Genomic DNA, 21,534 nt, shown 5'->3' with positions numbered 1-21,534 from the left:
ACTGGTTCTGAAAAACGACAGGTGCCCAATAGCTGATTTTGGAAAATACGAACATTTAAGTGGTATTGGGGCATGTGGGGGAAGGATCTAGTTGATGCCTGCAGCACAACAAGAGGCTGCTTTTGCTCTGAATATAATCAAATGTTATTGATGTTGGGTGAGGGAGAAGAGAGAAGAATCTTGGTGGGGAAATCAGCACAAAAGACCAGGAGTATCCCTTCCTTTCTAAAGAGTCATAGAAGGCCAGATGCAGTGGCTGATCCCTGTAATCCCAGCACTTTGGGAGGCCGAGACAGACAGATCACTTGAGGCCAGGAGATTGAGACCATCCTGGTCAACATGGTGAAACACTGTCTCTACTAAAAATATAAAAATTAGCTGGGCATGGTGGCAGGCGCCTGTAATCCCAGCTACTCTGGAGGCTGAGACAGGAGAATTGCTTGAACCCAGCAGGTGGAGGTTGCAGTGAGCTGAGGTGGCACCATTGTGCTCCAGCCTGGGCAGCAGAGCAAGACTCTGCTTCAAAATAAAATAATAAAATAAAATAAGCCACAGAAGAGGAGCGATCATTACTTTGAGCAATCTAAACAAGGTTGCATATTGCTTTGGCCCTCTGCCCTGCTGGAAGGAAGAAAGGGAGGGAAGGAGGGAATAGGGAAGAAAGGAGGGAGGGAGGAAGAGAAGGAAGCAAGAAAGAAAGAGAGGGAGGAAGGGAGAAGGGAAGGAGAGAGGGAAAGAAGGAAGGAAGGCAGGAAGGGAGGAAATTTTAGGAGATTTGTTCGAATGTCTGATAGGAAAGAATGTATGTCCATAAATTCACCACTTATACAAAGGTTAGGAAAATCTTCCCAGAATAACAGATCATGGAGATGATTAAAATGAGAGAAAAAAAATCAGATTGGTAGGCTTTTTTGAAAACAATCAAAAAAATGTAAAGTGAAAGCTTTTAGCATTTGAACATCATACTATCATCAATCAGCAGCCTGATTGGTTAAGCCTGAGTGATCTCTCAACCGCTCAATGGTATGTGTGCACCCTGTTTTGGATTAGGTTCCTAGGATTGCTGTAACAAAGTACCACAAACAGGGTGTCTTACAACAACAGAAATTTATTGGCTCACAGTTCTGGAAGTTAGAAGTCTGAAATCCAGATATGCACAGGGCCGTGCTGCCTCTGAAACCTGTAGGAGAGAATCCTTCCTTGCTCCTTTAGTTGATGGTATTTGCCAGCAGTCATTGGCATTGCTTGGCTTGGAGATGCATCACTCCAATCTCTGCCCCCATTATCACATGGCTGACTTCTCTCATGTTTCTCCACATCTTCTTCTCTCTGTGCATTCCTGTGTCCAAATTTCCCTCTACCAATAAATACACAAGCCACATGGGATTAAAAGCCCATCCTACTCCAACATGATCTTAGTTTCACTAACTACATCTTCAGCCACCCTATTTCCAGATAAGATCACATTCTGAGGTACAGGTGATTGGACTTCAGTATATCTTTTAGCGGGGCACAATTCATCCCATAATACCTTATTTCATAAAGATTATCAGGAGAGTTATACAGAAAAGTTAGCGAACAATTATGGAAGTCAGCTATTGAATATCTTAATTACTTTTGGCCACCTGAATTCCTTCATTTTGTTGGGGTATAAGTTAATAGAGTCATGTTTTTTTTTGTTTTTGTTTTTTGTTTTTTTTGTTTGTTTGGTTTTTTTTTTTGCACATCACTCCTTTATTATACTGATCTGGAAAAAGGATTTAGTACAGTTAGTTATGCTCAGGTGAACACTGGACCCATGTGGCAGAGCCAAGCAACTAGAACATGATTCGGAAATCAGTGAAAGACACTTGGAGAGGACCAAGGGGCGTTTCACTGCCATGAAACAAGGCAGGAAGGGATTCTAACACACACAGCAGGAAGCACTCCTGCCCCTCAGAGGTCAAGGAACTGATCCCATACTGGTATGAGGAATGACTTATTTTCTGATGACCACATGTGGGACTATTTCAACCGCCACAAGAAACCCCAGAAGGGTTACTGTTTTGTATTATTTATATATACTATACTTTTTTAATAAAAGTAAATGTAACACATAACTAAATTCAGGATTGATCCCAAACTTCTAGAGCCAGGTCCTCTAGGGTCAGGGAGGAAACAGCCATCACATCACCATGCAGGTTACATTCATCCTCCACTGGAATGACTAGAGCTCCCAGGCAGTGGCCTGACTGCAGAAGAGCAGAGGACTGGCTCCTGGGGACAGACAGGCTCTGTTGCTTCTCCTCATCGGTCATGGCTTAGCATGGTTCCTCCCCACAAGTCCTTAGTAAACAAAGAACTCACAAAAACCCAAGTTACTACCTTTAAACTCTGTTGGATAAGGGGAGCTTTTCCACAGCTTGGACTGAGAACCTATGCTCTAGAAGTGCTATTCTGACTAGATTGTACAAAGGGAGTGGGTGCAGAAGACAAAATGGCTAAAATGAAAATGGGAGCGACCGGTCCCCATCTGCAGCTACAACTTAAGATGTCTACAGATGTGGTCAGTGTGACATGTGCAGGTGGGAGGGGCAGAGGGACAAGACGGGCAGGGAGGGTGCTCCTGGGGACAGTATCCTCCCAGCTGGCCTTCACTTCTTGGCCTTGCCCTGGGCGGCCACAGCTTCCATGGCTTTGCGCACCGTCTCTTCATCCCCCAGGAACTGCACGGGCTTGATAGGCTTCAAGTTCTTGTCCAATTCATAGACAATGGGAATACCAGTCGGCAGGTTCAGCTCCATGATAGCCTCTTCAGAGAGACCCTCCAGATGCTTGACAATGCCCCGGAGGCTGTTGCCATGGGCTGCAATCAGTACACGTTTCCCCTCCTTGATCTGGGGAAGTATTTCTTCATTCCAGAAGGGCAGAGCTCTGGCAATAGTGTCCTTCAGACTCTCACAGGAGGGTAGCTGATCTTCTGTGAGGTCTGCATACCTACGATCCTTACTGATGTTGCTGTAGAAAGGGTGGTCGGGCTCCATCGGAGGTGGTGGAACATCATAGGAGCGCCTCCAGATCTTCACCTGGGCCTCACCATGCTTTGTAGCAGTTTCTGCTTTATTGAGACCGGTTAGACCCCCATAGTGCCGCTCATTGAGGCGCCAAGTCCTCACCACTGGCAGCCACATCTGATCAATGGCATCTAGCACTGTCCAGAGGGTCCGGATCGCTCTCTTCTGTACTGAGGTGAAGCAGATGTCAAACTCATAGCCAGCATCTCGCAGCGCCTGCCCACCGCGCTTCGCCTCCTTGTGGCCCGCTGGGCTCAGGTCGGCGTCGTACCAGCCGCTGAAGCGGTTCTCCAGGTTCCATGTGCTCTCGCCGTGCCGGATCAGCACCAGTTTGTGGGCGGCCATGGTGGCGGGCTCAGAGTCATGTTTATTAAAGCTTAGTTTTGTCTCACATCCAGGAGGCTACCCATGAGATGATGATGTGATGGTGATGATGATGGTGATGATGATGATGGGGATGGTGACAATGGTGATCATGGTGGGAGGTAACGCTTACTGAGTGCTCATTATTAGCCAGGTGGTATTCTAAATTCTTTACGTGTATTAATTCATTTATTCCTTATGACCACCCATGAGGAAGTTTCCTATTATTTTCCCCATTTTACAGATAAGAAAAGTGAGCACAGAGAGGTTAGATGAGGCACGTCAGTCCACAGAATTTCCACTACAGCATCTCTGTAAGTACAGCCTCTTACTCTGAAGACCTCAACATGATCACACTGTGATATGGTTTGGCTCTGTATCCCCACCCAAATCTCACCTTGGATTGTAATAATCTCCACTTGTCAAGGGTAGGACCAGGTGAATACAATGGAATCATGGGGGGCAGTTTCACCCATGCTGTTTTCGTGATAGTGAGTTTTCACCAGATCTGATGGTTTTATAAGGAGCTTCCCCCCTCCTTTGCTCAGCACTCATTTTCTCTCCTGCTGCCCTGTGAAGAGGTACTGTCCACCATGATTGTAAGTTTCCTTGGACCTCCCTAGCCATGTAGAACTGAGTCAATTAAACCTCTTTTCTTTATCAATTACCCAGTGTTGGGTATTTCTTCATAGTGGCATGAAAACGACTAATACACACTGAAACCGAGAGTTTCCTGACTTAGAGAACAATTTTCACCCACAAAAGCCCCTAAAAATTAGTGCAGGATGGAACTACCTAGATGGTCTTTTGTATCTTTACATCAGCCCCCATTTCCCTTCCCATATGAAAATGAATGTGTATACACCTGCCTACACGTGAGGCAATACACCAAGCATGTTGACTTACACAGGCTGAGCCTCAGATGCTATCTCATTTTTATACCTGTAGAATGGATCCACTTCATACTAAGTTTTTGAATATTTTTAGATATGGGACTGTGAATTCCTTCCCCAGCAGGAAAAAAAAATATCTACGTTACTAGCCTAGGAACAATACATTTAAAAGTGTGTATTGCTGTGGATTATTTATCTAGATCTTGAAGAGCCAGAGTGATTTATAGCAATTAAGATATCAAGAGAGACAGATATCATTCTCTTGAGATTTCTTGGATGAATTAGAGGAGCATCTTGATTTCATTTGTCTGTCCATGTATTTAATTAGTTCCACCAGGCAACAAAACAAATCCTTTATTGTATACTCATCAGATCTTCAATGTCCTAGGATGACTTTATGTAAAAACAGCCATCTTCAAAAACACAAAATTATATAAACGCACTTGTCTGAGCCTGAATGTTAGGAAAAGAAACCCATGTGTAATGTAAATGTTTTTTCATAAAATTTAAAAGTTTAACATCATGTGCATTCGATCATAATTAAATAAGTTGATAAATTATGCAGAAAACCACCAAATAATATCCAGAAACATCAGTCAGGAAGGAATATCAACCATGAGACCCCACCCCCTTTTCCTCTTTTACCCTCAAACTTGCTCTTCTGGGAAAAGGAGGCTGATTGACTAGTAGTGATCTCAACCTTAACTTGACCCATCTCTTTCCCTGGCATCTTCCAACTTATGGTAGCAATAAATAAGTATCCACACTTACTCATATTCTGTCTCTGTCTCTGTCTCTCTCTGTCTCTCTCTCTCTCACACACACACACACACACACACACAAAATAACCAAACACACCTGCCTTTGTACAAATACCCTGATGTAGACTCACACATGTAGAGGAGTATATTTTCAGGTAACAACAACAAAAAAATGCTGCTCCTGAACTTAACATGGAAATAATGTCCACAATTGCAATTGCAGATCATCTTTGAAAGCTAAAAAATTGGAAATTGAAAACAATTCATCCATTTCTCAGACCAGGCCTGAATAAATCTCTATAAACCTAAGTAATATTTAGTCTCATCTTCTAGGGTTTGATGCCTGAATTTCCTTTTTATCCATAACGTGATAGTCTTGTTAAATTAAGACTACCTTTTTTTTTTTTTTTTTTTTTTTGAGACGGGTTCTCACTCTATCACCCAAGCTGGAGTGCAGTGGTACAACCTCAGCTCACCGCAGTCTCAACCTCCCCAGGCTCAGGTCATTCTCCCACCTCAGCTTCCTGAATAACTGGGACTACAAGGCGTGCACCATCATGCCCAGCTAAATCTCCACCCTTCTTAATGGGGAAAACCATCATACAGCATTTCTGGGTTGGAAACCCCTTACAGATTTCTCCTTGTCCCTTCCCTTCCACCTTTATCTCTCACCGCACAGCTTGCAAATAATAAAGTTTCTCAATTACCTCAAATTTCTAATTGACCTCAAGTAGCCCAGCCCTAATCTAACTTTACTCATCTCCTATTTAAAGATACCCATTCCTTATAATAAATACACAATCTCTGAGTAAATTATAAACATTTCATGCTTAAAAGTGATGGCAGTCAGAATCAAGAACCTTAATGGAAGGGCAAAATATGGAAGAAAGTCATTAGATTATAGAGAAAAAACCATCTTTTCCCTATCATTTTTCATTTTTTCATCTAAAGCAGGAGTTCTCAAATAATGCTCTATAGTATTTTAAATAATGCTAATATATATCAGAATTTCAACTTTTAGGGATAGAAAACCCCACTACAGTGGCTTAAATGAATATGGAATTTATTGTCTCAATATTTTTTAAATTTCTTTTACTTTTTTTTTTTTTTAGAAACAAGGTCTCCCTTTGTCACCCAGGCTGGAGTGCCGTGGTGTGAGTATAGCTCACTGCAGCCTCGAACTCCTGGGCTCAAGTCATCTTTCCATCTTGGCCTCCCAAGGCACTGGGATTACAGATGCACATCACCACACCCAGCTATTGCCTCAGTGAACAAGAAGCCCTGGGGCAGTCAACCCAGCCTAGGCAAGACTTGTACAGGGATGCAGTGCTGCAATTATCACCCTGATTTTACCTATCATTCTGCTCCAACCTTCTTGTAGCTGACGATTTCGGTGTCCCATATCTGTAATTTCAGCCACAGTTGTAGTGGGCAGTTTCATGTGAGCTCATGACAGAATCTTGTTTCAAAAATAAGCCCCATGGCTTTCTAGTTTCTGCCCCAGGCCTTTCTTCAACTCTGAGAGAAACTTCTTAATCTTCATGCACGCACGATGTGCAGGGAGGTAAAGACCCCAGGAGCAACCAACAGTCAGAGAGGAGCAAGTGGACTGGCAATTCTAGGGGTAATTCTGTATGCTTCTTGGGGATCCTGGTAGAATCTAATCCCATTAGTTACAGCATTGACCTCAATAAATGCACCCTGATATTGGCTTTTCCTTCTTTTCTGCCTCACTCTATTTGCTCAAATTTGTTTCTGGGATTACCTCCCAAATAAACTACCTGAACTCGAAGTTCTTTTCTCAGGCTCTGTTTCTGGGGGAACAGGAAATAAATTGCTACGGAAATTGGATCCAGAGAAGCAGAGTTTGAGGATTGGAATTCTTGAACTGGATCGTTCACAGGTGTGTAGCCACAGGACCCAATGCTAGTGGTACGTGGGGTAGAAATAAGTTGTAGCAGAGTGTAACCTGCCAATTATGAAGAGTCTCACCTGTTGTGGATTGGAATAAGAACCAGGTGGAAGGGAAAGCATTTGGTGATGCAGAAACCCTACACTTAAATGGTGTGGGGGCAGTGGTAATAACAAAGATTGTGGAGTTGGCTGGGTTTTGTTACCTGCCTTGGAAGCCTTAAAGAAAGATAATAACAGATTTGAGAAGCCAATTGCTAACTTCGGGCTTGCTGAGAAAGCCAAAAGGCCTCCATGGCAGCACTTTAAGGATTCATCTGCTGCAACTGGATGGTTCACTAAGCTAAAATCAGGTTCAGGTTTTAATCGTATGGGTTCAGCATTGACAGGTCTTCCATGCTAATGTCAGGATCCTGAGAGAGAAGTGGGAATCCGAGACCTTGGAAGGGGACATTGGAGCACCTGAAAAACATGGCAGCTCCCCACCAGATTCCCCTGAAATCAAATGTCTCTGCCCCTTGCTAGAGGAAAGTAATTGCACCTTGCCTGGAAAATATGCAAAGCTTCACCTGGGATGAATGCTTTGCAAAATTATGTTTGTCCTCCTTAAGATGAGTCCCTGCCTCCCCTCACTGCTTCTGGACCAATAACTGGTCACACAGCCCCAGCAGAGAAATAGTCTCAGCTGTGGAAAGAAACAGCTTGCTCATCAAGACAACTGCAAGACCACCTGGAGCCAGGGAAACATGTGTGAGAAGGGAACTTAAGATTTTCAGGGAGGGGAGGGAAGAAAAGGAGAGGGGTCTGAATATAAAACTGAAAGAGAGGTTATAGACACAGGAGCACTCTTACTATGCCTTTTTTTCTTTTTCTTTTAGAGGTGGGGAGTGATGAGATTTTTTTTTTTTTAACAGTCTGGCTGTATCACCCAGGTTGGAGTGCTGTGGTGTGATCTCAGCTCACTGCAGCCTCAACCTCCCTGGGCTCCTGCCATCCTCCCACCTCAGTCTCCCAAGTAGATGGGACTACAGGTATGCACCACCATGCCCAGCTAATTTTTAAATTTTTGTAGAAGTAGGGTTTCACCATGTTGCCCAGGCTGGTCTCCAACTCCTGAACTCAAGCAATCCACCCACCTCAGCCTCCCAAAATGCTGGGATTACAGGTGTGAGCCACCATGTCCGGTCATGCCTCTGATCTTAATACACCACTGGGTTGGCTCCTTAAAGCTTAGAGATGATATGGCCTGTAAGTAAAATGAAATGCCAAAACTGCCTTTCAGAGTATTGAGGAAAGTGTTAGTTCTGTCCCTCTAAATAACCCTGGCTAATACAGATTTTGGTACCAGGAGTGGTTCTAGAAGAACAGAATATTAAGGATGGAGTTCTTTAATTGGTTTTGGAGTTTCTGGAGTTGGCTGCTTAATATGATTAGATCCCAAAATGCTAAGAACTCTACCTTTTTTTTTTTTTTTTTTTTTTTTGAGATGGAGTCTCTCCCTTTCACTCAGGCTGGAGTGCAATGGTGCGATCTTGGCTCACTGCAACCCCCGCCTCCCAGGTTCAAACAATTCTCCTGCCTCAGCCTCCCAAGTAGCTGGGATTACAGGTGCCTGCCACCATGCCCAGTTAATTTTTGTATTTTTAGTAGAGACTGGATTTCACCATGTTGGCCAGGCTGGTCTCAAACTCCTGACCTTGTGATCCTCCCACCTCGGCCTCCCAAAGTGCTGGGATTACAGGTGTGAGCCACTGTGCCTGGCCCAGGACTCTACTTCTATTAGTTGGCATAAACTGTCTAGAAAGTTATGCAAAATAAATGCATTTGACATTCCTGATTCCCCACTTGTGAGAGGCAAGGAGTTTAGAGACTCTATAGATAATACCTTTGACCATATGTGGAGAACCAAGGAACATAATGAAGATGGTTGGTTGCTCCTAAGTTCAGTGGAAAAAGTGATGAAAGAAAATGATGAACTCAGGGATTCTGTCTCCTGGTTTCATAATCAGATACTTAGCCTCAAATCTGCTAAGATTGCCCTTAGTGAGAGTCTTATCTCCTGTAGAGAAAAAGCTGAAATTGTGGGAAAACAGATACAAGCTCTTATGTGAGTGGCTGACCTGCAACAAAAGGTGCATGCACAGCTTCACCAAGTGTCTACTTGCTAAGTGCATTGATTAGAAAAAAACGAGGCCCTGCAACTGGAATAGGGACATGTCGGAGTACTATGATGAAGCTGGGGACACTGAGTATGTCAACTCTGATGAACCTTTTTTGCCTGAAGGAACAGCTTCCCTATCCCCAGTAGTGGCAACATCCCCTTGCCAATCCATGCTGCCATCAGCTTTTCTAACTTTCAGGAGATAAACCCTCTGCTGCCTGAGGCAACAGTGATGGCCTCCCGTGAGGTAGTTGCCAGGCAAAATAATGTTGATTCTCCTCAGAAGCCACCCCCAACACTCCCATTTGCTTCTAGACCTATAACTAGACTAAAGTCCTGGTGGGCCCCTAGAGGTGAGGTTGAGAGTGTGACCCGTGAGGAGATGTACCACACTCAAAAGAACTGTTTGAGTTCTCTATATAAACAGCAATCTGGACAACAGGCATGGGAATGGATATTAAGGGTATGGGATAATGGTGGAAGGAATATAGAGTTGGATCAGGCTGAATCTATTTGGGCCTACTAAGTAGGGACTCTGCATTTAATGTTGCAGCTTGGGAAGTTAAAAAAGGTTCTCATAGTTGTTTTACTTGGTTAGCTGAAATATGGGTTAAAAGATGGCCCACTGTGAGCAAGCCAGAAATGCCCGATCTCCCTTGGTTTAATGTACAGGAAGAGATCCAAAGGCTTAGGGAGATTGGGATGATGGAGTGGATTAGTCACTTTACACCTATTTATCCCAGCTGGGAAGGTCCAGAAGATATACCCTTGACCAATGCTTTGTGAAATAGATTTGTGAGGGCAGCTCCTGCATCTTTGAAGAGCCCTGTAATTACTCTTCTCTGCATGTCAGATCTAACAGCGGAAACCACAGTCACTCAACTACAAAACTTAAATGCAACAGCAATAATTGAATCCTGAGGTGGCAGGGGCCAAGTGGCAGCACTCAACAGTCAAAAGCAAGCTGAGCATACCTACTGTAATGGACAGCAGAGGCAAAGCAGCAATCAGAATAGTCTGACTCATGTAGAGCTGTGGCATTGGCTAATTAATCACAGTGTTCCTAGAAGTGAAATTGACAGGAAGCCTACTGCATTCCTACTTAATTTATACAAGCAGAAAACTTACAGGTCAAATGGACAAAAGAATAATTTGAATTATAAAACCAGAGAATCACAGCCCCGCCCCTCAATCAGTTTCCAGACTTCAGCCAGTTTACAGATCCAGAAGCCCTTGAATAAAGGGGAAGTGGGTCCCCTGGAGGGAAGACCCTACTACATTACTGACAATTTGTGCAGTGAATCTTTCTCCCATCTTTCCCCAAGGAGACCTCTGGCCTTGTACCAACGTAACTGCATTGGAGAAAGAAATGATCAGACATTTTGGGGACTACTGGATACTGACTCTGAGCTGATGTTAATTCCAGGAAATCCAAAATGTCATGGTAGTCCTCCAGTTAAAGTAGGGGCTTATGGAGGTCAGGTAATTGATGGAGTTTTAGCTCAGTTCTGACTTACAGTGTGTCCAGTGAGTCTCTGTTCTCATCCTGTGGTAATTTCCCCAGTGCCAGAATGCATAATTTGCATAGACATACTTAGCAGCTGGCAGAACTGCCACATTGGCTCCCTGACTGGTTAGGTGAGAGCTACTATGGTAGGAAAGGTCAAATGAAAGCCATTAAGGTTGCCTGTACCTAGAAAAATAGTAAATGAAAAACAATATCGCATCCCTGGAGGGACTGTGGAGATTAGTGCCCATCAAGGGCTTAAAAGACACAGGGGTGGTGATTCCCACCACATCCCTGTTCAACTCTCCCATTTGGCCTGTGCAAAAGATGAATGGATCTTGGAGGATCCATTCATCCAAGTGGATTATTATAAGCTTAACCAAGTGGCGACTCCAATTGCAGCTGCTGTACCAGACGTGGTTTCATTGCTTGAGCGAATTAACACATTTCCTGGTACCTGGTATGCAGCCATTGACTTGGCAAATGCCTTTTTCTCCATTCCTGTCCATAAGGCCCACCAGAAGCAATCTGCCTTCATCTGGCAAGGCCAACAATACACCTTTACTGTCCTACCTCAGGGGTATATCAACTCTCCAGCTTTGTGTCATAATCTTATTCAGAGAGAACTTGGTTGCTTTTTGCTTCTGCAAGATATCACACTGATCTATTACATTGATGACATTATGCTGATTGGATCCAGTGAGCAAGAAGTAGCAAACACACTGGACTTATTAGTGATATATTTGAGTGGCAGAGGATGGGAAATAAATCTGACTAAAATTCAGGGACTTTCTGCCTCAGTAAAATTTCTAGGGGTCCAGTGGTGTGGGGCCTGTTAAGATATTCCTTCAAAGGTGAAGAATATGTTGCTGCATTTGACCCCTCCTACAACCAAGAAAGAGGCACAACACCTAGAAGGCCTATTTAGATTTTGAAGACAACATTCCTCACTGGGGCGTGTTACTCCACCCATTTATTGAGTGACCTGAAAGGCTGCCTGTTTTGACTGGGATCCAGAACAGGAGAAGGCTCTGCCACAGGTCCAGGCTGCCATGCAAGCTGCTCTGCCACTTGGGCCATATGACCCAGCAGATTCAATGGTGCTTGAGGTGTCAGTGGCAGATAGGGATGCTGTTTGGAGCCTTTGGCAGGAACCCCATAGGTGAATCACAGCAGAGCCCTCTGGGATTTTGGAGCAAGGCCCTGCCATTTTCTGCAGATAACAAATCTCCTTTTGAGAGACATCTCTTGGCCTGTTACTGGGCTTTGGTGGAACCTGAACATTTAACTATGGGTCATCAAGTCACCATGCAATCTGAACTGCTTATCATGAACTGGGTGCTTTCTGACGCATCTAGCCATAAAGTGGGTCATGCACAGTAGCATTCTATCACCAAATGGAAGTGGTATATACGTGATCCGGCTTGAGCAGGTCCTGAAGGCACAAGTAAGTTACATGAGGAAGTGGCTCAAATGCCCAAGGTCTCCATTCCTGCCACCCCACCTTCTCTCCCCCAGCCTACACCAATGGCCCCATAGGGAGTTCCCTATGATCAGCTGACAGAGGAAGAGAAGATTAGGGCCTGGTTCACAGATGATTCTGCATGATATGCAAGCACCACCCGAAAGTAGACGGCTACAGTACTACAGCCCGTTTCTAGGACATCCCTGAAGGACAGTGGTGAAGGGAAATCTTCCTAGTGGGCAGAACTTCAAGCCGTGCTCCTGGCTGTGCACTTTGCAAGGAAGGAGAAATGGCCAGATGTGTGATTATAAACTGATTCATGTGTTGTAGCCAATGATTTAGCTGGATGGTCAGGGACTTGAAAGAAGCATGATTGGAAAATTGGTGACACAGAAATTTGGGGAAGAGGTATGTTACTGGATCTCTCTGCGTGGTCAAAAACTGTGAAGATATTTGTATCCCATGTGAGTGCTCACCAATGGGTGACCTCAGCAGAAGAAGATTTTAATAATCAAGTCGATAGGATGGCCCGTACTGTGAATACCACTCAGCCTCTTTCCCCAGCCACCCTTGTCATCGCACAATGGGCCCATGAACAAAGTGACCATGGTGGCAGGGGTGGAAGTTATGCCTGGGCTCAGCAACATGGACTTCCGCTTACCAAGGCTGACCTGGCTACAGCCACTGCTGAGTGCCCAATTTGCCAGCAGCAGAGACCAACACTGAGCCCTCGATATGGCACCATTCCTTGGGGTGATCAGCTACCTGGTGGTAGGTTGATTATATTGGACCTCTCCCATCATGGAAAGGACAGAGGTTTGTCCTTACTGGAGTAGATGCTTACTCCAGATATGGGTTTGCCTATCCAGCACACAATGCTTCTGCCAAAACTACCATTAGTGGACTCACAGAATCCCTTATCCACCGTCATGGTATCCACACAGCATTGCCTCTGACCAAGGCACTCACTTTACAGCTAAAGAAGGGCAGCAGTAGGCAGGAATTCACTGGTGTTATTATGTTCCCCATTATCCTGAAGCAGCTGGATTGATAGAACAGTGGAATGGCCTTTTGGAGTCACAATTACAACACCAACTAGGTGACAAAACTTTGCAGGGCTGGGCTAAAGTTTTCCAGAAGGCCGTGTATGCTCTGAATCAGTGTCCAATATATGGTACTGTTTCTCCCATAGCCAGGATTCATGGGTCCAGGAATCAAGGAATAGAAGTGAAAGTGGCACCACTCACCGTTACCCCTAGTGATCCACTAGCAAAATTTTGCTTCCTGTTTCCATGACATTGCGTTCTGCTGGCCTAGAGGTCTTAGTTCCAGAGGGAGGAACACTGCCACCAGGAGATACAACAATGATTCCATTAAACTGGAAGTTAAGATTGCCACCTGGACACTTTGGGCTCCTCTTACCTTTAAGTCAACAGGGTAAGAAGGGAGTTACAGTGTTGGTTGGGGTGATTGACCCAACTATCAAGATGAAATCAGTCTACTACTCCACGACAGAGGTAAGGAAGGGCATGCATGGAATACAGGAGATCCATTAGGACGTCTCTTAATATTACCATATCCTGTGATTAAGGTCAATGGGAAACTACAACAACCCAATCCAGGCAGGACTACAAATGGTCCAGACCCCTTAAGAATGAAGGTTTGGGTCATTCTACCAGGAAAAATCCATGACCTGCTCAGGTGCTTGCTGAAGGCAAAGGGAATACAGAAGGGGTAGTAGAGGAAGGTAGTCATCAATACCAGCTATGACCACGTGACTAGCTGCAGAAATGAGGACTGTAACTGTCATGAGTATTTCCTCCTTCTTTTGTTAAAAACATGTTTGTGCATATATACCTTTGCACTAAGAAAATATCTTCATTTTATTTCATTTTCCTTTATCATGTGATGTAAGATTTATTGACTTCATATCAGCATTTAAGTATTGATAACTTTATATAATAGTATTTGGATTGGGATTGGTGCATTTCTGGATGTATGAAGGATAGTTGTATCATGTTAGGCATAATTATTACCTTATTATTGTCTTTATTTGACGACTATGATCTCAGGAGATATATATGGGTTCAAGTTGACAAGGGGTGGACTTGTGATGGTTAATACTGTCAACTTGATTGGATGGAAGGATGCAAAATATTGATCCTGGGTATGTCTGTGAGGGTGTTGCCAAAGGAGATTAATATTTGAGTCAGTGGGCTTGGGAAGGCAGACCCACCCTTAATCTGGTGGGTATAATCTAATCAACTGCCAGCAAATATAAAGCAGGCAGAAAAACCTGAAGAGATGAGATTGGCTTACCCTCCCAGCCTACATCTTTCTCCTGTGCTGGATGCTTCCTGCCCTCAAACATCCGGCTCCAAGTTCTTCAGTTTTGAGACTTGGACTGCTCTCCTTGCTCCCCAAGCTTGCAGACAGCCTATTGTGGGACCGTGTGATTGTGTAAGTTAAAACTTAATAAATTCATATATATGCATATATGTTCTATTAGAGAGCCCTGACTAAAACAGTGGCATACCCAAACATTTCACTTGGAGGAATGATGAATAAAGGGATGATAAATATAGAGTCTGAGCTGGCACTGGCACCAGAGAACATTAACGAAGCGTGGACTCTCAGAGTTCAGGTGGTAAATGGAGTCCTAACCTAAGTGAATTTTATACTGTGTCCCATGAGTCCAAGGACCCAGCCCATGTCTCTTCCCCAGATCCTGAGTACATAATTAGTATAAATATCTTAGCAGCTGCAGAACCTTATATTGGCTTCATGACTTGTGGAATAAGACTAATTATGGACTGGGAGAGGCAGGAAAGGGCAGAAGGAAGCCCCTGAAATTGCCCTCCAAATGAAAATAGTAAATTAGAAGCAATCCCAGACCCTAGGGTGAGTTACAAAAGTTAGTGCCACTCTCAATGTCTTGAGACATTCCACTCTGGAAGGAGCAGAGATTTGCTCTTAGCAGAAATAAAACCTACTTTACATGTGTTTGCCTTCCCTACCCACTATCAGGGGCTTTTAGAATTCCCAATTTACCTCCACACCATTGTCTTTGATGAAAGGACACATTTTCCAGCAAAGGATGTGTGTCAGTGGGAAGGGTATGTGACTGTAAGATCCGGGTATCCTACCGTAAACCATCTCACCCAGAAAAAAACAGATCTGATAGAATGTTTGAACAGACTATTAAAACATTCAGATAAGATGTCGACCCAGAGACAAAACCCTCTAGGTTGGAGAGCTCTCTCGGATGCACTGAATGAACTACAGATACACGGTGCTGCATCTACCATCACTAAAATACACAGTGTGATAGTTAATACTGAGTGTCAACTTGATTGGATTGAAGGAAGCAAAGTATTGTTCCTGGGTGTGTCTGTGAGGGTGTTGCTAAAGGAGATTAACATTTGAGACAGTGGACTGGGAGAGGCAGACCTACCCTCAATCTGGGTGGGCACCATCTAATCAGTTGCCAGCATGGCTAGAATAAAAGCAGGCAGAGGAACACGGAAAGACTAGACTAGTTGAGTCTTCTGGCGTCCATCTTTCTCCCATGCTGGATGCTTCCCGCCCTCGAACATCGGACTCCAAGTTTTTCAGCTTTTGGACTTTTGTACCTACACCAGAGGTTTGCCAGGGGCTCTCGAACCTTTGACCACAGACTGAAGGCTGCACTGTCAGGTTCCTCACTTTTGAGGTTTTGGGATTCAGACTGGCTTCCTTGCTCCTCAGCTGGCCTATTGTGGGACTTTACCTGTGATTATTTGAGTCAATACTCCTTTATGAACTCATATATAGACACACACACACACACACACACACACATATATATATGGGAGTTTATTAATATCTCCTATTAGTTCTCCTCTAGAGAACCCTGACTAACACACACAGGCTCAGGGATGAAGAGATGGAAGTAAAATTGGCCCTTCTCACCATTGCTCCCAGTAATTCACTTGATATTTGTGCTTCCCAGTCCTACAACTTAGGTTCTGCTGGACTAGAGGTCCTGGTTGCCAGTGGGGCTACCCTCCCACTGGGGAACCTGATAAGGATTCCAGTGAACCGAAAGTCATAGCTGCCACCTGATCACTCTGGGCTCTTCATGCTTGAGGACCAGCAGCCAAAAGAAGGACTCATGCTGGTAGGGGGAATCTTTCTTGATCATCAGGAGGAACTAGGGTTGCTGCTCCCTAATGGGGCAGGGAGGAGCACGCCTTGAACTCTGGAAATTCACTGAGGTATGTCTTGGTGTCTCTATTGCTAATGATAATGGTGAACCGGAAATTGCAGCAGTCATGGTCTCACAAGGGCATGGTAAGCAGGAAGTGAGACCTGCAGGGATAAGTGTCTTGGTTACTGTATCACGCAAGCAATCCAAAGCAGCAAAAGTGATGGCCAAGGGTAGTGGAAATCTAAAATGGGTGGAGGAGCAAGATGATAAATATCAATTATAGCCTGGGGACCAGCTTGGAGCTGTAGGTACCATGGCTTCTACTGCTAATTTTCTGATAGTATCTTAATGAGATTGTGGCCGTCCATGATCCTGAAGATATGGCAGTAGAATTAATGGGATTAAAGCAGGGCTCAAGCCTTTGTTTATGAGGGGAATACAACAGTCAGGATGTCTGAAATTTCTTTCAAGTAGTGCCTTGAAGAACCGATGATCCACAGAATGTACTTTGGGAAATGCTATTTTTACTGGAATTTTAGATGATGTTGTTTCATTAAAAGATGTATCTTTAAGCTAACTATAGGCAGACACTTTTATTTTTATTGTCAGAATTTTCAAAAAGAGAAGAGAGGAGAGAATAAAGAGAAAACTTTTGAAAATAGCAAAAATTCACTGTCAAAATTATTGTCCCACTGTGAACACTCAGTAAACTTGAATAACTGCATCAGTATATTGAGAAGCCACATTGCTGGCAAAATATTAGTGTCCACATTTTGAAAACAAACTCACTCTGGCCTAGTAGAGTATTATCATTTAGAACCTAGTGTTTTCTTAGAAAATGTTGCTATATTTTTAGTCATTACGGTGATTACTCTTCAGTGATGGTACCACTTAGCTGAAAAGCCTACCTTTCTCCAGTGAATTCTAACAGCTGAAGAGATCACCATGACTAACGGGATTGCAAGGATGTCTATCTTTCACTTAAGACTTCCATGTCTCAGAATAATGCAACTTTGGTTTGTAAATACAAGCTTGCTTCATAAAGGCAGATTGAAATGATATGTGCATTTGTTCAAGCATAGAGCCAAAGACTTCTGAAAAGGGGGAAATAAAAGAAAAAGGACAGCGCAGTCTCTTTCTCTCTCAACTTAAAAAAACTCCATAGCAACAATATATGTATGACTGTCACTAGTCTTCATATTTCTCTGACTCAGAGCTTAGTGGTTTAGTAATTGTGAGTTGCTTTTAGAACATTACTTCTTCATTTGGCTTTTCTGGCATCAAACTGCATGACATGCATCCATAAATATATTAATCTATCTGTGTCATTTTTCAGTTTTGCTTTCTTCCTAGATATTAACTCCCTAATTTTTTCCTACTCCTTGCTCATAATAAATTCCAGAGCGGTGCAATATATTACATCTTCCACACAACTTAGAATTCACTGTTTCATATCTGTCATTTGAAGATAATCAGGATATTTCACTACAAAATGACTAAACAGCGTATCCTGAAACAAGTAAATGATAGATTTCTTCTCAAGCTGCAAAGAGAAAAGTGTTAAAAACTCAACATTTAAAACAGTGCCTGAAAAGGAATAGTAATTAAACGTCCATATACAGATAATAGTTGACTCATCCTACCTAATTTGCTCTGAACTCAGTAATATTCTTAAAACCACTATTATGTTGGTCCATTTCTTGGTCCAGTTTCATTTTACCAGCCAATAGTAATAATGATGATGATGATAGCAGCTAGAGTTTATTGAACATTTATCATGTGTCATGCCTGGGACTAAGTACTTTGCACTTATATCTGCAATCAGCCACTTCTCTCCATTCCCACACCTCAGTCCAAGCCACCACTGTCTATAGCTCTGACTACTGGAGTAACTTCCTAATTAGTTCCCCTGCTTTCATTCTTTGCTTTTTCTTTTTCTTTTTTTTTTTTTTTTGAGACAGGGTCTCATGCTGCTGCCCAGGCTGAACTGCAATGGTTCAATCACAGCTTACTGCAGCCTTGACCTCCCCAGGCCCAGGTGATCCTCCCACTTTAACCTTCGGAGTAGCTGGGAATACAGGTACAAGCCACCACACCCAGCTAATTTTTGTATTGTTTGTAGCAATGGAGTCTCACCCTGTTGCCCAGGCTAATCTCAAACTCCTGGACTCAAGCAATCCACCCACCTCAACCTTCCAAAGTGCTGGAATTACAGGCATGAGCCATCTCACGCCTGGCCCTCATTCTTCACTCTTTACAATTCATGCCCACACAACATGAATCTGCAATGATCTTTTATAAAGTATTTTACAGCACATCCCTCTCCTGCTTAAAATGCTTTTAAAGGCCTCTCACTGTACTTAAAACCCATTCCAAACATATTTACTTACCATGACTTTCAAAGCCACACCTGCCCACCCACACTGGCATTCCTCAGACACATGAAATTCATCACCATCGTGGCTGTGGCACTAACTACCTCCTCTGCCGTGATCTTCAGATCCAAAATGTCACTGCAAAGGGGCACTCCATGATGACCCAGTCTAACCTAGTCCCCAGTCACTTTCGATGACATCATTTCTATTTGAATGCTCTATGTACCACTCATCAGCATCTGATACTGTATTCTGTTTTTCTGTTTGTTCATTGTCTGACTCCTTCCCCTAGGATATTTGTTCTGTGAGAATAGAGACCCGTCTGTCCTAGTCACCATTAGCCCAGTACCTAGTGCATAACAGGCCTTCCATAAACAGGTACTGAGTGAATAAATGAATGCATGAACAACATTCTAAGCTAAGAACATTATACCAAGAGGTGAGGAACATTGTATTTAGATGTGAAGAAAACAAGCCTTAGAAAGACAAGGCAGGCTGTGAAAGTACAAAGCTTCTATGTATAAAAGCAGGACTTTACATTCTACTTTTGGATAGACAAGTTGATAGTAGGGCATAGGTGGGGCAGGACAGGTAAGCAAGCCATTGATCTGTATTGTAAATGGAGAAAAAAGTTGACTTATACCCTCTAGAGTCCTCTCTGGCAAAGACAACATCGTCAGGCACAGAAATGGCGCTGATGCCTAAAGGGAAAGGAAACATCCCCATGGTGGGGCATCTTCAGTGCTTTTTACCTAGTGACAGTGTGAAAAGGGTCTCTCATCTTAAGAAAGACTGACCCATATTTTAAAAGCCTCTGGAGCAACGATCCTTCTTCTCTGAGTAAAGAGACAACCTTGAAAATCTGAGTAAAATTAAGCACTCTTTCTCCAGGGCTGTGGGGGGAAAAAAGCCATTTTATGTAGAGTTTCAGAAGATCTCAAATCCAAAAGGTAGTTCTGATACAGAAAGTTTTCTTTTGTTTCTCTGCAACATTAGAAGGTAATTTTTGGCCCACTCTTCTGGGCAGAACAAGCAGACACCCCCTGCTCCCTGAAGGGGATTGAGCAATGGTAATGTCCTAAAGGCTGAGCCTTCCCTAACCTTAAAGATAAGGAAGCCAGCTCTCATGTCCCCTAACTTGGGCTCAGGTTTAAAGGATCATCCAGGCCCTAACTGATGAATTCTTCATTCTTTTATTCAACAAATATTTGTGAGCATCTGCCATGTAAAAGGCGCTATACTGGGTTCAGAGGCTATGTGAGAGCAAGGTGTGGCCCTTGCTTTCAAGGAACTCACATACCCATAGGGAAGGCAGATACACAAACAAGCAATTTCATTGCAGAGCACCAGGGAACTACCAGCTACTCTCATTGCAGGAGACAGTAAGTGAGTGTCATTTAATCAGCAGTAGAGTAAGAGAAATCCAAATCATCAGCCTTCGTCTGACCAAAGAATTTCTAGGTAAGGCCCATAAAACACATTTTCAGCTTTACTTTTCAGATTTTGTTATATGACATGCCTGACTTAGTCTGATTATACAGACCATCTGGAACCTGCGCTGCCATTGGACTCAAAGGCCGACTTCTGAAGAAGTGGGAATCAGGCTTGATGAAACTGCCTGGAACATTTTGATCTTATCTATTTTTGAGCTGCGGAAGTTACATTTTACTAAAAACTGAGAGGCACCTGGGAGTTTGGAGAAGGAGAATCTTTTTTTAGCTAAGAGCACTTTTATTCCAATGTTTATGGTATAAATGTATAAACAGTTTATACTGTTCAGCCACATTCCTGCTGTTTAGCCTCCATAAATTAGGAAAGGGTAGCATGAACTAAAGAATAAAATGTTGTGAAGATACATAGGAGAACCTCCTAAACCAAGGTTTGAGGGACCAGAGAAACCCACTTGAAGGATAAACAGGAGTTGGCCAGATTTTTTTAGCAGAAAGTGGTAGTGATACAGGTTGTATCCAGGCAGAGAAGAGCATGCACAAAGGCACAGAGTCAAGAAAATATTCCAGATACTGCAGTCCACCTCTGCATTGGTGCAATAGTCTTTCATCTGGGCAATAACATTGGTTGAGCTTCTAAATTTCCAAATAGCTCATCTAGTACCCAGTAGATACATCTTCTGTCTTACCTTCATCTGCAACATAAACAAATGCCGTAAAATCTCATTAGAGTACAGCCTCAAATTGTCTTCTCATTTTAAGACTGAAGTTGAGAAATAAAATCTTCTCATGATAAAAGATTAAAAAATGCTCTGAGGGAGGATGAGCTTCCTTGACTGTCTAATAGGTTGTGGATTCAGGGTGTTTATGTTCAAGTACTTAACGCTTACTCATTAAGAGCTTAGCATCATTCTTCTGTTGACATCAGCCCAACCACCATTTTAAACACTGCTCTTGTAGAGTTTGCAGCAAATTCAATTGCCACACTTTCCAGCCAGTTCTAGCTCTTAAGTAATCCAATAGCAAGCTATGAGGAAGTCACCTCACTTATTCTCTGCCAATAACAGTAGTTGCTATGATTGTCTAAGCACATTTCTTATGCCAGAAATTATATTACATACGTATCTCATTTAATCCTTACAATAACTCTGTGCCACGGGAATCATTTTGCCTATGGTGCAGGTGAGAAAACTGAAGCTCAAAGACATCAAATAACTTACCCAAGGTCACACAGCTGGACAGTGGCAGGATTTGGCATCTATTCTCTTAATTACTGTTCTATAAGACTTCCAGTAATGTGTTCTGGTTACATGTTTACACTGACTCTCACGGATCACCAAAAAAAAAGAAAGTTTCAGAACATTATTACTAGGTGTTCCCTTTACTGGAATAACTTAAGAAAAGAGAT

The 21,534-nt window shown here is 43.2% G+C and overlaps 1 protein-coding gene across 1 annotated transcript; it reads right to left on the bottom strand.

Annotated features, from left to right (window-relative positions):
• Positions 1 to 1,719: 1,719 nt before the first annotated feature.
• Positions 1,720 to 3,403, bottom strand: LOC111541598 (phosphoglycerate mutase 1-like). Its single transcript, XM_023210481.2, has one exon. It carries the CDS (start codon positions 3,396 to 3,398, stop codon positions 2,634 to 2,636), a length of 765 nt encoding a protein of 254 aa, XP_023066249.1. The 5' UTR covers positions 3,399 to 3,403; the 3' UTR covers positions 1,720 to 2,633.
• Between the last annotated feature and the right edge of the window lie 18,131 nt (positions 3,404 to 21,534).

This window comes from Piliocolobus tephrosceles, chromosome 4 (genome assembly GCF_002776525.5).
Source record: "Piliocolobus tephrosceles isolate RC106 chromosome 4, ASM277652v3, whole genome shotgun sequence".
Lineage (NCBI taxonomy): Eukaryota > Metazoa > Chordata > Mammalia > Primates > Cercopithecidae > Piliocolobus > Piliocolobus tephrosceles.
Note: the sequence above shows the minus strand (reverse complement) of the source record. Positions and strands in the feature narration are given on the sequence as shown.

What these genes read in the sequence shown, in the direction of transcription:
- LOC111541598 (XM_023210481.2), bottom strand. Translation starts at nt 3,398, where the DNA reads ATGGCCGCCCACAAACTGGTGCTGATCCGGCACGGCGAGAGCACATGG.